Raw genomic sequence first — 17,164 nt, forward strand, 5'->3', positions numbered from 1 at the left:
TTTTTTAATATACATTTGCAAATCTTTAGTTTTTGCTGTTTTTATTGCTATTGTTGCCGTATTTTATCTGCAAAAAAACAGAAAAAAAGTTGAACCAATAGGACAAAGTTATAAATCAGGGAACCTGACAATGACAAGCATTCACCGCTCTTAAATTACCATGGTGAACGAGTTTTAAATGGCAGTGATTGATTCACCAGTAAATGTCACATTCACCGATTTACATGCCTTATAATGTTTTTGCATAAAAGAGAATATTCTTTTGCTTCATGCTACTTTTTTTCAAAATAAAAAAGAAACATTGGAGTCTACTTTACCCAAAATTACCCAAAATGTAGACCTTTGGATTCAATTAGAAATTACATTTATTACCAGATTTATTACCATTTATTACAATTACCAGGAGAAGAAACTGACTCATTTTTACCTGAATCTGATTTTGGATAACAAATGAATGAATTGTGGATAAAAACATTTGTGAATAGACCCCTAGATATTCCAAATAGCCAATGCTTCCAGATTGTACTGAGCTTTAGGATTGTCTCCTTGCAGGACTGCTTGGTATTTCCTCCAGAAGTGAGGCAATGGCCCCGATTTATTAAAGCTCTCCAAGGCTGGACATAATATGCTTTCATCAGTGAAGCTGGGCGATCCAGCAAACCTGAAATATATTTCTTTAAAGTCATTTGCTATTTACTAGCAAATGTCTTGAATCCTGGACCAGATCCATCCCAGGTTTTCTGGATCACCCAGCTTCACTGATGAAAGTGTATCCTCTCCAGCCTTGGAGAGCTTTAATAAATCAGGGCTAGTGTCTTTGTTCAGGTATCATCCAGATTCACAATCTACTTACTGGACTGGGATGTCAGTTCAGATATGACACAATAATATAAATCTTGTGCTGTTTTCACAAATATCTGACACAGATTACCTCCTGCTGAAGCCTTTTTACAGGTGACTGAGGACATGCTTCGTTGCAGCAGACTGATGACATCATTTCATCTTTATTGAAGATAGTCTGTTATCTTGCCATTACGGGGCAATGTAATATCTCAAAAAGGCACCTCCACCCCCTTTATTTTCACCTTACATGCACTCGCTTGCAGCACCATGCTCCTCTGCAGCCAGAAAGGGTAGCAAGCACAGGGAAAGGGAAGACATGGCCTAGTGAATAAGGAACTGTTTCATAATGGTGGAAATTGGGTCTGGTGAGGCAAACAGCTTGTAGGCACCACCAGAAAGATAAGTACATACAGTTAGTGGTGCCCTTTGTATAGTCGGTGTTACGTTGTCCCACATTCTATAAAGTTCCAGCAAGATCCATTATTTGGCCTTCATAATCATAACATAACAACCGATGGGTTGGGAGTCATTGGGAAGAATGCTACATGGGTTGGGGGGTCACTGGGAGGAATACTCCATGGGTTGGGGGTCACTGAAAAGAATGACCCATGGGTTGGGGGTCATTGGAAAGAATGACCCATGGGTTGGGGGTCATTGGAAAGAATGCCCCATGGGTTGGGGGTCACTGGGAAGAATACCCATGGGTTGAGGGTCACTGGAAAGAATACTCCATGGGTTGGGGGTCACTGAGAAGAAAGCCCCATGGGTTAGGGGTCATTGGGAAGAATGCCCCATGGGTTGGGGGTCACTGGGAGCAATGCCCCATGGGTCGGGGGTCACTGGGAAAAATGATTCTCTTACATTGGTGATGAAATTTAGAAGAATGTATCTTATGTTGGTGGCCATTGGGAGGAATGTTACTTAGGTTTATGGTTGTAGGTAAGAGTAGTTCCTACAATGGTGGTCATTAGGAAGAATGTTTCCCTTTACATTGGTGGTTCCAATGGAGCCCTCACAGACAGACACAATGATCATTTGAGTTGTGTTCCTGACTAGTGTAAGCTCATGAACCATAAAATCACCATCAAATGATCAGTCAAACATCCACATCTTGAGGTACCCCTCTAGAGGAACCCTAGGGCCCTATAGAACCCTGGCTCAGAATGGCGGATCTAGATTGTAGCCTGTGCCAAGCTGCAGTTTTTGAAAACCGTGTTAGATTTACCCCATAGACTGGGGCAGAAAGCAAAATGAACCTGTATTCAATGCAAACACCCAAACAGGGAACTTATAACCTAGGGACTTCTCCCACACACACGATTGGATGTTTGAAGTGAACGTAGACATTCAGACCCCACCATGTACACGGTGACATTGCAGCACTTTCACAGGCTCTCCTACGTCACCTATATATATCAGCGCTCTGAGAGCTGATGGCAGGTAGATAACAGGCCAATATGGTGAAGCTGCACAGGAAACCTCGAGGTTTACAAATACAGCTGCCGATCTGATGGAGGTAACCACATGGTAAAGCAGACGGCTGTTCAAGCTGAGAAATATTTAACTCATCCACATCTGAATGGTAATCTAGGGGTTTCAGAACTATTCCAGCAGTAAGATTTCCTAAAAACAAATAACGAAGAATGCTGCATGTAGAAGTGACTTCAAAATGGACCTGTCCTCAGTTATGATTCAATGTTAACTGGAGCAGTAACTTCAAGGGATGATTAAAGTGAAATTTCTTTAGAAATTTATTCCAGGTTTTATGGATCATGTAGGTTCTCCCTTGATCGTCTATCTTCCTAAGTCTTGGAGAGGCTTAATAAATGGACTGGTGACAGGGTCTCTTTTGAGGGATTTTAGGCATCTGTGCCATACAGACTAAAAGAAACTCTACGAAATGAGAGAAATTCCCTGCAAACTGTCACCAGAACAAATGTCCCTCTTGGAAGATATTCCCCCCATTCCCGTTCTGGTGACAACACAAATTTTTAAATTTCTTTAACTTTTTTAGTCCCATGGTCACATGGACATATCATAGGCATTAATATCCCTAATTTTTCCACACCATCTAAAAATATAAAGCTTTAGGGCAGGGGTTGGCAAATCCAGCCTTTAGGCCAGATACGGCTCAGCCAGTAGTTCGTTCCGACCTGATGCCGGACGCCAACCCACAGCTCCGGAGCCGTGGGTTGCCGTCCGGCATTAGGCCAGATCGGCTAGGGGGCATTAGGACCTACCGAAGCTGCAAGAGCACCGAAGCCGCCAGAGCTCCGGTGCCGCCCCCTTGCAGTTGTTCACCTATTTACAGCAGCCGGCGGGTTAAAAGGGGAAAGTTACCTAAAGGTAAATCCCTCTCCTCCCCAATGCATACGGAGAAGAGGGATTTCACGTCAGGGGGCGTTCCCTGGTGATGGGTGGAGACGTTAGGGCAGGTCCTGCCTAGTGTGCTCCTGCCCACCCCATTAATGGTCTAGTGGCCATAAAACGTTGCCCATACCCTGCTTTGGGGTTTGGTGTACTTTGATGTTACTGAAGCAGAAAATGCTGCATAGGAGCTATTTATTTGGTTATATGATCCTTGTTGAAGGGAGGATCACCCAGTTAGACAGAGATCACATGACCAAACGGGTTAAGGCATGAATGGTGAAGCCAGCAAAGAAAATCAACTTAAATGCTAAAATGATTTATTTTTATCAAAGTAATTGTAAAACTGATCCAGAAGAAGGCGAAAAAAAAATCACAGTCCAATTTTGTGCATTGGAAAAAAAATCCTTATGATCCATTAAGTAACTGAAAACAAATATGAATAGATTGTTATACTTTAAGTCTTCTCCAAGCCCACAACCTATGTTCGCTATAGTGAAATTGACCTGTGGTCAGTGCTCTTCTGGGGCTAAAATGAAATATTCCCAATGTTCATGAATGCAATTGTATTTAAAGTCAAAGTGACCTGACTCTTTCCCATTGTGTACACAGATGCCCAGGCGTTTGGTCTGACAGATCCGAGACTCTGCTACCTCCTGGACGGCATACTACTCATCTACGCCATAATTATCTCTGCCCTGTTCATCAGAGAGAAGGTGAGGGGTCCCTGTAACTCATATGTCATAGTCTGCCTGCCATATACCTTCTCCATGCTAAGTAACATTGGTGTTTATACATGGCTGCCCCCCCCAAAAAAAAATAACCATTTTTCAAGGCAACAATATAATTAAAAGATTAATTAACTATAAATTAACTAATTATGAATTATTCCTCCCAAACCCTGATAGTTCCTTCAATTTTTGGGGGATTCCAATGTTGTGTTCCCAGGTCTGCACATAGTCTGTTCCCATTTTAAAGAGATCTTCTGCTGGATTATTCATTTATATTATTAAGAATGTAATGAGCAGAGCTGGGAACACAAAAAGGTGGACGGGGACACCCAGGGATTCATATAGCTGTGCATGAAAATAAAACCGAATAGATGGGCAAAGTAATTTACAAATACATCTATTAGAGAAGGGCATAGGAATAAATTAAATTCCAAATTCTAAAATACTTTAGCGAATTAAACGGGGTAATTTTATACCTTACCTTGGCCAGCTATCTGCGAACCTAAATTAAAGGTAATCTTTAGAATTAAAAAAAAGTGAGGGAAAGAACAATACCGTTGCTGATGGTGGCCCTGGTGTCTCCATTTGTTGGGTTCCTGTTGATTACCACAAGGTATCTCCAGCCCTACCTAAAGGGTGAACCCCAAACAAGCATATTTTGTGTATCTTCCATTGTGCACCAATAATTATATTTACCCATTACCAGACAGAATTCCATAATTCATTGATGTGTTATATATTTTGCAGCTACCTAAGAGTAAACCCATCGAGGAGGAGGACACGTACTCTGTAAGTATAGAAGTCAGTGGATGAAATCTCCACAAATTCATTTTTAATTGTTGCTTAAACAAAAGTTCAGTGTCCATTATAAGAATCTATAAGGATTGTCCCAGTGCCAGAGAACCAATAGCAGTCAGTGCCTAATTTTTATTCTTTACAATTTGCTGAAAATTAAAGTATGGCCATGGTGTGCCAATATCCAAAAATAATGTCTGGAGAGATATTTGCCTGCCGAGTTGTCTGAGCACCAAGACAGGGCACGATACTTTTCTGATAGTCATAGCCAGAGAAGAAATAGGAAGGGGTAGAGGACACGATCTAAGACTAAAGAAAGTCTACCAAGCAAAACGTGTCATGGTGCCATGATTGGTGGGTGGGCATGGTGAAAAAAAAATTTAGGGGGGCGTAAAGAACCTGGTTTATTGTGCCATGTATTTTCCCATCTTCCAACATCAGCTTTCTTTGCAGCTCCCAGCATTCAGTTACATAGTTACATAGTAAGTCACGTTTAAAAAAAAAACATAAATCCATCAAGTTCAACCACTAGGGAAATAAACATATCCCAGATATAAAACTTATGGACATAGTTGGTCCAGAGGAAGGCAAAAATGAAACCCTGGTACAATTTGCTCCAACTGGGGAAAAAAATCCTTCCTGATTCCATGAGGCAATTGGATGTTCCCCGGATCAACTGTCTCTGTTATCTTTACTTTAAAGCCTTAATCCCCAGTTATATTCTGTGCTTCTAGAAATCATCCAGCTTTTTCTTAAAGCAATCTATAGCAGTTGCTGTAACTACTTCCTGAGGGAGCCGATTCCACATTTTCACAGACCTTACAGTGAAGAATCCCTTCCTTATCCGGAGCTTAAACTTCTTTTCCTCCAGACACAAAGGTCCTGATTTACTAAAGCTCCCCAAGGCTGGGGAGAATACACTTTGATCAGTGAAGCTGGGTTATCCAGAAAACCTGGAATGGATTATTTAAAATCCTTTGCTATTTGCTAGCAAATGTTTTGAATCCTGGACCAGATCCAATCCAGGTTTGCTGGATCACCCAGCTTCACTGATCAAAGTGTATTCTCTCCAGCCTTGGAGAGCTTTAATAAATCAGGGCCAAAGAGCGCCCTCTTGTTATTTGTAATGATCTCAAAGTGAATAATTGGGAAGAGAGTTCTCTATATGGGGACCATTTATATATTTATACAGGATGATCATATCCCCCTTATACGTCTCTTCTCAAGGGAGAATAGATTCAGTTCAGCTAATCTCTCCTCATAGCTGAGCTCCTCCATTCCTTTTATTAGTTTAGTTAAATGATATCTCAGAGCTGAGAAGGAAGTTGGTGCTGGAAGACCTTTCCATTGGATTGTAGGTCCAAATGGAGAACAGGATGTCCGTCATGTGGGTCCTACACTAATCAATATCTTGATACTGGAGCATCTCCATTCGGGGCCACCAGATTATCAAGGCACCTAAGCCCAGTCCATCTCTGATCATAGACGAGCAATGGTGATGGTTCCCAGCAGGGAGAAAGAGATCAGCAGGCAGGTAGACATTTATTCAGAGCTCTATCATCAGTCAGCGTGGATTAGTAAAGGAAGCAGTGCAATGCAGTAAAATGCTTCTACTCATCTTATTGCTGATAAGATGAGTAGAAGCATTTGTTGGCCACTCACCCAAATCTTGGAGCTGAATTATTTATTCTGCATTATGGGGAGTCATCATCAAAGGAGAGTCATGCCATCATTGGTGGAATTGTGCTGGGGTCATCTGAATCTCTAAAGATAAAAGAAGTCGATATGAATAGATTTTACATTATTCCGATTACTATTTGCAGAAAATCAACAGCAACACACGAGAGGTTTACCACCATGGAAAAAATTTAGAAGCGGGAGGAAGGAGAGGGGTAAGTGAAGCCACGTTCAGTCATTTAGTTTATATTTCATATAATGTTCAATATTATAACATGGGAAAAAAGGCCACAGGAAACGCCCCTCACATGTACAGCAAATAATACAAGGTCCAAAACCAATACATGGGGCAACGGCACAAAGAATCGTCATCACTATTGCAGAAGAAGAAGATGTCTCCAGTACTGGGGATAGTTCCACATGTATAGGAGACCTTGGGCCTGATTTATTAAAGCTCTCCAAGGCTGGGGAGGATACACTTTCATTCATCAGTAAACCTGGGTGATGTAGCAAACCTGGAATAGATTTCTTCAAAGTCATTTGCTATTTGCTAGCAAATGTTTTGAATCCTGGACCAAATCCATTTCAGGTTTGCTGGATCACCCAGCTTCACTGTTAAAGGTGTATCCTCTCCGTCCATCATAGGCGATATTGTCATACAGAATATCCATTACCTGTGTAGGAAACATTGCCAGAGAATGTCTGAAGAGGTAACAAGGACCCATAGAGGTTCATCACGCATTCTGAAGTCATTGCCACACAGAATGCCCATCACCTGGACAGCCAATGATCCCACTCACAATGTCCAAAATTAGTACAAAGGACAATGCCAGTTAAAATGTCCAATATTACAGAAAATATCCCTCACCAGTACTGGGAATGATGCAAATCAAAGTCTCTCCTGTACTGGTGATGGACACGGAATGTTCATCAACAGTACTGTAGGCATTGCCACAAAGAATATCCGTTGACCCTGATTTACTAAAGCTCTCCAAGGCTGGAGAGGATACAATTTCATTACTTTGGTTGAAAGTATTTGCTAGCAAATCACTTTAAAGAAATCCATTCCAGGATTCTTAACCTAATTCATTACCAATTTGCTACTATTCATCTAAAGGTTTTTATTATTTTAAATTTAAAAAATATCATTATGCATAAATGATTTTTTTATGCAAATCTGTGTCCAATGAATGCTGGACTTTCTAAACAAGAGAACCCAGCACTAGGTGACTCACTAAGACCTGTGTGTAATTTGAGATCCTGCTCAGTTCTGTATTCACATCAAAGCAGGAAACCTACTGCCTGGAATCCTGGTCTGCAAGACTCACTTCTGCCATCTGCTGGCTGAAAATGATATAAAATGAAGTAGCTGTTGATTTTTTTTATATTATATGGATAAAGCAAATAAAACTATTTTAATCCTGCACATAAAATAAAAAAAAATTAATAACTGAAAAAACGGAGCACATTTCCTTTAAAGGAGTTACTTCTGAACTATTTGCTCCGGGAGCTCTGAGATCTCCGCAGCAATTCCTTTTGCAAAGGCAAGTCAGCAGCAGTCAGAAGCAGGTGGAAATTGTGCAGAGCTCATACATCCACCCGGAGAGTTTAAATGACCGGCATTTGCTGCATCCAGATGAAAAGATAGCCGGTAGGATGGGGAGGAAGCAGCAGTAACCTCGGGGGAGATGCTATCAGCTTCCACCATGCACCGGCTCAGCTCGTCATGTCGGCCGCCTAACTCTGCCTTTAGGAGCTGAAGGTGCGTGTTGGCCCAGCAACATCACAAACAACAACAAAAAGCCTCTGAACGCTTTGAAGAGGCACCAGGCGTCTTTGTGCTTTGCAGAAAATGCGCCATGTATTGGCAGCTATTTCACACATTATACCCGCAATCCGGGGCCTGCGACTCGTCCGACATACAAATTTGGCGGCTTGTGATTTTTTTCTTCTTACAGTCTCTTCTGATGCCATTTAAAGATCAGCTGGAGGAGCCACAGAAATGTAATTAAAAATTAAAGTTTGCTTAAAGGATAAAAAAACTTGCCCCAATAAAATAGTTTAGTTTTTTTGCATAAAAAAATAAATTAGACCCCTGACCTGCAAGGTTTGGATACAGAGATCTGCCCACAGAGGTACATAATATTGAGATAATGTCCTGACTATACAAAGATCCTAGGAGGTGGGTCTTCTGATGGGCAGGGGTGGAGCTTCTGCTTGTTAGGGAGGAGCCTTCAACACTGCAGTTTTAGAATTCCCTTTGTTCCACTGCTAATCATCAAAATCCCCTTACTAAACATTAGTTGGAGGTGTCAACACATGAGATTGAGCTGTCATTGGCCAGCTGACCTCCCAGGGCGGGGCTAAGAAGCTTTCCTAATTGTCCTGTAACCTTGCGTGTGCTAATTAAAAAAAAATGTAATCCGGCAGTTTTTATTCAATTGGAATAATGTTACTGAAATTATTGCTGCCACAAAATAAAACTTTGTATAATTTTTTGTTTTATTTATTTAATATTAGGATGTTCATATTACATAGGGGGCATACCAAAAATGAAATCCTATTGTTCTACAATTTAATGTTGTATTTTTGGCTAGTAGTCGCAGTCAATGCCTTCTGATCTCCTGTCATTTATGGGCATATTTATTATAGAGATGACTAAAATCATATTTCTAGAATGCTGATGGCCCCCTGGCACACTTACCCCCCTCCCCCACTGGCCAAAACTCCATTTATACCTGATATTTTTTCTTCGGTTTTTCCTGATGGGTCCTTTTCTGGATGTTAAAGTTCAGAAGAAAAGAGCCCTCACTGCAGGGGGTCAGCAGGGCACTGGGATTGGCTGTTTAGGGCAGGTGGGGGAGCCAGTTTTTGCCAAGAAATGGGCTTTAAAACCAGTAGTAGCCATGAAATGCTTCCATGCCCTACAGAATTCCTAGTTTTAGGATCGCCTTCAACCTCCAACATGGTCAACTGCCTAGGTATTGGGTCACATGACCACTACATTGCAGTGGGCTTCACAGGTCAGCTTGCCCCTTTTTCCAAATCAGCACAAGTCACATGACTATCTGCCTAGGCTTTTGCTTATATGACTGTCTAGTCCTATTTGACTATAGCCCCCTGTCGTTCAGATTAAATGTTGGATAATTTAGGGTAACATAATGGATTTGTGGGTAACTATGTCTTGTCTTCCACAGAAGCAGAGGCCTCAGGACAACAATACCGTCTACCAGGTAAGTCTTATCCTAGACTGTGGTGGCCAGTAGGGGACAGGGCAGGCATGGCGCTATCTTTGTACTAATAAAATGTAATTATTACTCACTAGGTAAACTCTTTGTGACCAGATGATCTCAAGTCATAAAGTATAAACAGGGAAATTTGAACATTCTGGGGCCCATCCTGGGCCAATTTGCAGGGCCCCCCTATACCATATCTAAAGAGAAGTCCTCCTCGATGGCAGCCCTGAATATGAATATATGGCACCACCTGGTACGTGTCTGGGAGTCTGTACTGAACGATTTTATGTTTGCATCGTCCAGGGTCTTCAGGCTGACAAGATGAGCGATCCGTACAACCAGATTGGAATAAAACAACAGGTAACTTTTTACATTTTATAAATACATTCCAGCTGCATCATAACAAAAAGTGTGCAAAGTCACAGAATTCTCTTTATAAAGCAGTCACAGCCTAGAATCCAAAAGCCTGTGCCCTGCCAGCAAAGCAGTGGAAGCAGCGGCCCCTCTGCAGAGATCTACAATGCCTTCAGCTGAACCAGACCAATAGCTATTTAGTCTGCAGACAGCCTGAGCTTTAATAATTGCAGAACTATTAGACTGGTTGGTGGGGAAAGTTCCAGAACTCTGCAAAGAAACTTAGAACACCTTTTGTTTTAATGAACCCTAAATCCTGAAATATAAAGCTCACCTCATTTTATTAAATAGGGGACACAAAGCACTCACAAGGTCATCTGTATTAGATACAAGACCCACGAAGAGATCCTGCCATGCAGTTACTGACCTTCATGGTTATTATTATTGGTATGGTTACGGGTATTAACATTTATTTACAAAGTGCCAACATATTCTGTAGCATTGTACAATACATAGGGGCTGCATACCTGAGATGTACAGGCAATTAGGAGGAGAGGACCCCTCATTTACTATATATAAGCAATGCCTTACCCATCTGCTCTTCCTTGCACTTTGTAAGGTAGAACAGCAGATGGCACCCTGGAGACGGAACATAAACTTGGTATGTCTTTGTTCTGGTGCAAGAAATCAGAACATTGGGCTTAAAGAGGACCTGTCACTGAGAGATGATGGAAGCTGCCATTGCTAAACTTATGATAGTGAATGCCAATAGCCCGGATGTAACGCTGGTTAGTTATACCTGAAACAAGCATGCAGATAACTGCAGCAAAATTAGCTGAACACCTAAGCTGCATCCTCATTCTGGGTCAGAGGTTTGCAAGTAATAAAGGCCAAGGATCAGAACACCAACCAGGCCGGAAGGATTAATTTAAACCAGGTCTGGTATGATGTGCAAATATATATTACCCATTGGTCCTACCACTTGCCTGATCAGGAACTGATCTCCTGACAACTCTATGCAGCCCAATGGAAATGGATGCCCTTGCAATGGTTTGCCAAGAACTGGAAATTTTACTAGTAGCCTTCTTCTGGAGGTAACATTAGTTCCTGTGTTGCACCCCCTCCACCTCTAAAATTCAGGTGGACCTTCCAGGGAAGCTCCATGTTTCAGGAAGCCCCCTGCTCCCTTGGTTAGAGAAAAGCCATTTTTTCAGGAGGAGTTCACCCACCAAAAATGACGAACGAACCATCTTGCCACTTCCAGGTGATAAAGGGGTCACCACCAAGTCTTCCAGCCAGAGCTGGGAGCTCAAAACCCTGCAAGAATGCAATCCAGAATTTTTTGTGTGGAAGGATGGAATGGGGTTCCTGATAAGTGGACATCCAAGTGCCCTGGAAGGTCTACTTGAAGACCATAGTCTCGCCTCTTGGATTGGTGGGGAGGTGGACACTCGTTTTATATGGGCAGCCTAGACTGAGACCAATAGAAAGTCGGATCTTTGGTTTGGTTTTTATTATAATTATAAAAAAAACTTTTGTTTTTTTTTTTAGCGTTGTGTTATGTTATTCCTCTTCTATTTTCAGCCCCGATAGTCCGAGTGATAAATAACAAATTTTGACTCGGTAGGAGAAAATAAAAATAGATTTTTCTCCCCCTTCTACATGCTCGCAGCATTTTTCACTGTCAGTCAGTCCCATTGTGTTTTGAACAGAAAATATATAAAATAACAAACGTCTTACAAATAACGCAATGTTGTTGGACGTGGCCGGCCAAGATTTCCTCGTGAGGAGCCATCTTGGTTCGGCCAAAATGCTGGATCAATAAATCTCCGTGTTTTTCCCAGGCCTGGGCCGTCGCTCACGTCTCTCCCGCGAGCCTCATCAATCCTGTTGCTGACGGATCTCATGCTTGAGAAAGTCTCTGCATGCAGCGCCCGTTATGTCTTTCGCTCACGCTGCCATTCTGTCTGCCATGAAGGTTATAAAATCTGATACATCGCGTCCAGGCTGGTGAAAAATGGTGGACAAAGCCCTTCTGTCCTGGTTGTGTTCAGGCAGAGAGAGGGCCCATAAATGTCAACTTTTTTTTTTATATGAGTTGACCCAATGGTTATGTAATAATTAGGGAACCCCAAAAAATATTTCTGGGATCTCATTGACTGTCTACACCCACTTGGGTATCTAAACCACTCAACAGTCCAGGTGCCACCATAACGTCGTCCTAAAAGATGGATGAAGCTGCTGATTGGCCGACCACATTTCATGTAGCAATGAAGGATAATGAAAAAACCCAATGTTGGTAGAATCAGCTGCCAAGGTATCATAGCTCACAAGGCCCTATCAAGCCCTTTGTGGTTCAAGAGGTTCTGTAGTTTTGCTCCTAATATATTTTATGTTTTGAGAAAGGATAACAATAGCCACCCTATGATTATAGGCTTAGTGCCAAGGAAGTATCACAGCTCACAAATGCCCTATCTAGCCCATAGGGGCCAAAAAGTTATTTGCCTGTTGAACCTTATACATGATATGTATCAGTTAAGATGAGGTGTTCCATCCCATGATGGTAGCCTCAGTTGCCAAGAATGTATCAAGGTCCAAGAGTCCTAATAATCCCATTGGGGCCCATGGGGTTCTGTACCTCTAGATAATATATATTTTATAGATCAGTAAAGGATAAAGAGATTTAACCTATGATGGTAGCTTTGCTAACAAGATGGTATCATGGCCTAAGTGTTCATGTCCTAGGAAATCCTACAGCAACCACATCCACACAACACAAACACCTTAATTCAATCACCCTGGAATGTGATACTAGAGACTTTGTTTTTCCAACATCAGGTGTGAAATTTGTCAAACCAATCCTGTTTCATTAACATAAACTCATCCTTGGTGTCAGGAAGTCTGCATAGGTGTTAAACCTTGGAATTATATAGATGAAGGTGCGAATTGTTTTTGAAACACCAGAGTAGAGATGTTAAAATGGCATTATAGGTGGAAGACAGGCCTCCCTACTTTTTTTAGAGATGGTTGTTCTTGCTTGACATAGATTAGTGGTCGCCAACCAATGGTCCTTGGCACTAGTGGTCTGCAAGAACATTTTGGTTGTCAACAGAAAAATGTGGACATTATTTGCAATTTTTACGTTTTATTAATATTAACTACAAAAATAACATTCTAATAAATTATTATAGTGTGAATGACAATTTTCACCTTTATATTGCTCTAAATATATGAACTGTACTAGAGATGGAAAAACAAGGGAGAAAAAACAAGGCAAGGCACAAGGGGAAAAACAAGGCATGACGTCAGTGTAGTATTAAGTTGAGCCGAGCCGTACGCTTCAGTATTGTTTCCACCATTACAACATTCACCCCGCTCTGCCAATACCGATTCTCATCTGATTGTTTTATTTTATTTATTTATTTCTCAGATGCTCTTTAAGGTAACTATGACCTTAACTGTGTATTTTCTTTACCAGTTATATTTATTGGCATCAAATAGTTTGACTTTGATAACTATCATTTCTTGTTTGGTCTTAGATTGGAATGAAATAAACCCGTAATGAGTGAGAAAAAGCAAACTAATATTTTACATTTCTTTAGTAATACCAAAGATAATGCAACTAATGATAATAGTAATAATAGTAATACTTCAATTAACCGTGAGCTGATCAATGAATCAGAGCCTACACACTCCTCACCATTAGGAAGATCATTATTTTACAAATGAATTTATCTTTTTAAGAAAATTCATATTAATGGTCCGCAGGATTTAAAATTATGAATTTAGGGGTCCGTGAGGTTCAAAAGGTTGGCGATCGCTAACATGGCCTCTTGCAAAGCAGTTGTCTTTTCTTTCCAAAATATGGATCCCATAGTTTTGGAAAAAACGACCCCCTTCCTCCAAATGTCCTTTACCATTTACCCCCTCCCACAGTGGGCCATTCATTTGTTGGGGTTGTTTTATCTCCCCGATGCACAGGTCATTCCCCATCACATTGCGTATACCAAGTTACTTCACTTGTGTTTGAGTTTTGGATTTATGAGCTTCAGCCTCAGTGTATAGGCAATATTAGGCTTTTAAAGCCGACCAAAGCACGGAATAAGCACTGATATTAACGTTCATAAATTAATAATACATTGCATATATAATGATTTTAATATTGGGTGGGGGTCAAAAAGTGGGTGAGGTTAATAAATGGGTATGGTCCACCGGCGAGGGTATTCTCAGGTATAAGGCATCATTTTTATGCATAACCACCAGCAATATTCCCAAGTTAAACCATAACCCATAATAGTATGGTCCCACCATAGTCATCTTCTCTATGTCTTTCACACAATCTACGAAAGTTACTTCACTTGAGTTTGAGTTTTGGATTTATGAGCTTCAGCCTCAGTGTATTGCCTGGTTTTTAAAGCCGACTAAAGAACGGCATAATCACTGATATAAACTTTCATGAACTAATAACACATTGCACATAAAATGTATATAGAAATTGATCTGGGGACTCGGTTGTGGTTCACAATGTAAATCCTTTTAACAACATTGTAACACCTCATCGTGTCGTCTTTATGGCTTTGCGTTGGCCGTATACACACCATGTGATCAGATACTACAGAATTTGGTGAAAAGTACAGCTAAAAGCTTATGTATGCCCCAGAGCCACAGAGAGAACATTGCACCCCTGCTATTATATTTTTAGAATACAGGAGCACAGGAGATCACAGGACAGCCTGAGGCATGGCAGCATATTATGTGTGTACAAGGCCAAGGAGAACAATACAAACTTCATTATTATAGCACAAGCTGAGCGGATGGGAATCCTAATCAAGGGGAGCCGTGTCAACTTCCCGTGTCGCTCGTACCATTGTCAAATTATTCATAGAATTTACGGCTAGATATTGGTTTGGCAATTGTAAGAATCATTTTATTTTTTACATACAGAACATGGTGCATAGAAATATAACAATGGATAGTCATCTATTTTAGTATTTAAAGAGGTCATTTTGCAATGATAAAGTATTAGAAAAGCTTAAAAGGCAGCATTTTACCCTTATATTAAATACATTTTGGGGGCATCTCATTAAAATGTGGGGCTTAAGATGAATATATAAAAGAGGCTTTTAACGTGGTGCATAAAGAATGGTACAGCCAAAATGGGACTGGTTTTATTATTGTGGGTGAGGTTATTAAACGGGTATGGTCCACCGGTGAGGTTATTGTCAGGTATAAACCATCATTTTCAGACATAACCACCAGCAATATTTTACAGCTACGTAGCCATAGGTCAGTCTGGATGCTTATGCTGACTCATTAACCACCAAAAGCACCTACAATTGGCCCCTGGGAGCCAGACCTGGCCCACAGAGCAATAAGAGAAGGTGGCTTGGTCCTAGGAATCACATTTTCCTTAGATGGTTGGCCGGTGGTTAGATGGTCCTTTAGACGTGGTTATCTGGTTGAGCGTGAGACTTTTATTTGGGGAAGATATGGTAGCATGGTGCACTATGGGTAGAAGGCAGGTTGGTGGGGGATGGAAGAAGAATTGCTACTACGTCTTGGTGCCGGGTACACTTTCAGATGTCTTGAGGAGTCAGCTAGATTCTCCATTATTAGATACTATGGCCCTAATTTATTAAATCTCCCCAAGGCTGGGTGATCCAGCAAAACTAAAATTGATCATTAGCTATTTGTTAGTAAATGTTTTCATTTCTAGACCAGATCAATTCCAGATTTGCCGGATCACCCAGCTTCACCGATGAAAATGTATCCTTTCCACCCTTGGAAAGCTTTCATAAATCAGGCCCTCTATGTCAATGAACACTCAATACATCTCATGGATTCTGCTTATGGAGCTACAAAGCCATAGAATGCCCAACCTGACCCCTGTCTACTACCATAAGCACCTACAATGCGTACATTAGAGCCAGACCTGGTCCATGGAGCTATGGAAGAAAGCAGCCTGGTCTGAAGAATCACATTTCTTTTAGATTGTTGGCTGGTGGTAAGATGATCCTTTAGATGTGGTTGGCCAGTTAAGTTTGCAACATTTCCTTGGAGAAGGAATGGGAGCAGGGTGCACCATGGGTAGACGGCAGGCTGAAGGAGGATCTGCTGCCAACGTCTTAGCAGCAGTATACCTTCGGAGATCTTGACGAGTCCAGGCCTTGATGGGTCTCAAGGTGGTCCTACACAATATCAAACAGGTAAATACTTCATTATTGCATTCTCAGGATTCTGCCTATGGAGCTACATAGCCATAGATCAGTCAGGGTGCCCATGCTGACCCGTCTACTACAAAAAGGGCACATTGGAGCTAGACCTGCTCCATGGAACAATGGAAGAAGGTGGCCTGGTCTGAAGAACCACATTTTCCTTTAGATTGTCTTTTAGATGTTGTTGGCCAGTTAAGTGTGCAACATTTTCTTGGAGAAGAGATGGCAGCAGGGTGCAGCATGGGTAGAAGGCAGGCTGGCGGAGACTGGAACAAGATCTGCTGCAAACGTCTTGGTGCTGGATATCACGACACCTTCTGAGGTCTTTTGGAGTCCGTGCCTTGAGGGGTCACAAGAAGGACCAACACAATATCAAGCAGATGGAGTATCCAATGATGGAGTATCTATGTCATAATTTCTCAACCAGAGTTCCATTGTACCAAAGGGTTCATCCAAAGCTTGAGCAATGAGCAGCTATCTGTGACATTTTCCCCAATGGTCAGCAATGTCAGAGGAATTCTTCCCAATGACCCCCACACTAATGTACTGTGGGTTGTGGATATAGTAATTAAAGGAGGGGTTCCCTGAAAACCTGAAAGTTCTAACACGGGTTCCCCATGTTAAAAAGTCAGCAAACACTGTTCCATGTGCATTCTTTTTGCATTACCTTTAAAGTGTATCTAAATCCAAATCATATATATATTTTACCTCAATACAGTAAAAGTTTTTCTCTCTATACAAAAAAAAATGAAACTTTTTCAAACACCATGCAGAATAAAAAAAAACACAAACTATAAACCATGGAAATGACAGCTGTGACTTAACATTGAATTATAGTGAAATAATACTTCTATCGGATGCAGAGAAAACGAACATTTACCAAAAAGTTTACCCCCTTGTAAAAATGATTATTGCTGAGGGAATATTGTCATGGTAATCCACAACC

At 41.2% G+C, this 17,164-nt stretch overlaps 1 protein-coding gene across 4 annotated transcripts in view; it reads left to right on the top strand.

The window, feature by feature from the left end:
• Positions 1 to 17,164, top strand: part of CD247 (CD247 molecule) — a 71,875-nt gene that overhangs the window by 48,557 nt on the left and 6,154 nt on the right. For 2 of the 4 annotated variants that reach the window (XM_072398371.1, XM_072398370.1), the window contains exons 2-6: positions 3,823 to 3,926; positions 4,689 to 4,730; positions 6,560 to 6,628; positions 9,614 to 9,646; positions 9,953 to 10,009. In XM_072398371.1, the coding sequence (XP_072254472.1) occupies positions 3,823 to 3,926; positions 4,689 to 4,730; positions 6,560 to 6,628; positions 9,614 to 9,646; positions 9,953 to 10,009 (305 nt within the window). Of the gene's footprint in view, positions 1 to 3,822; positions 3,927 to 4,688; positions 4,731 to 6,559; positions 6,629 to 9,610; positions 9,647 to 9,952; positions 10,010 to 17,164 lie in introns of all 4 variants that reach the window. The other 2 variants (XM_072398369.1, XM_072398368.1) reach the window with 1 other exon arrangement.

Source organism: Pyxicephalus adspersus, chromosome 1 (assembly GCF_032062135.1).
Source record: "Pyxicephalus adspersus chromosome 1, UCB_Pads_2.0, whole genome shotgun sequence".
NCBI classification, from domain to species: Eukaryota; Metazoa; Chordata; class Amphibia; order Anura; family Pyxicephalidae; genus Pyxicephalus; species Pyxicephalus adspersus.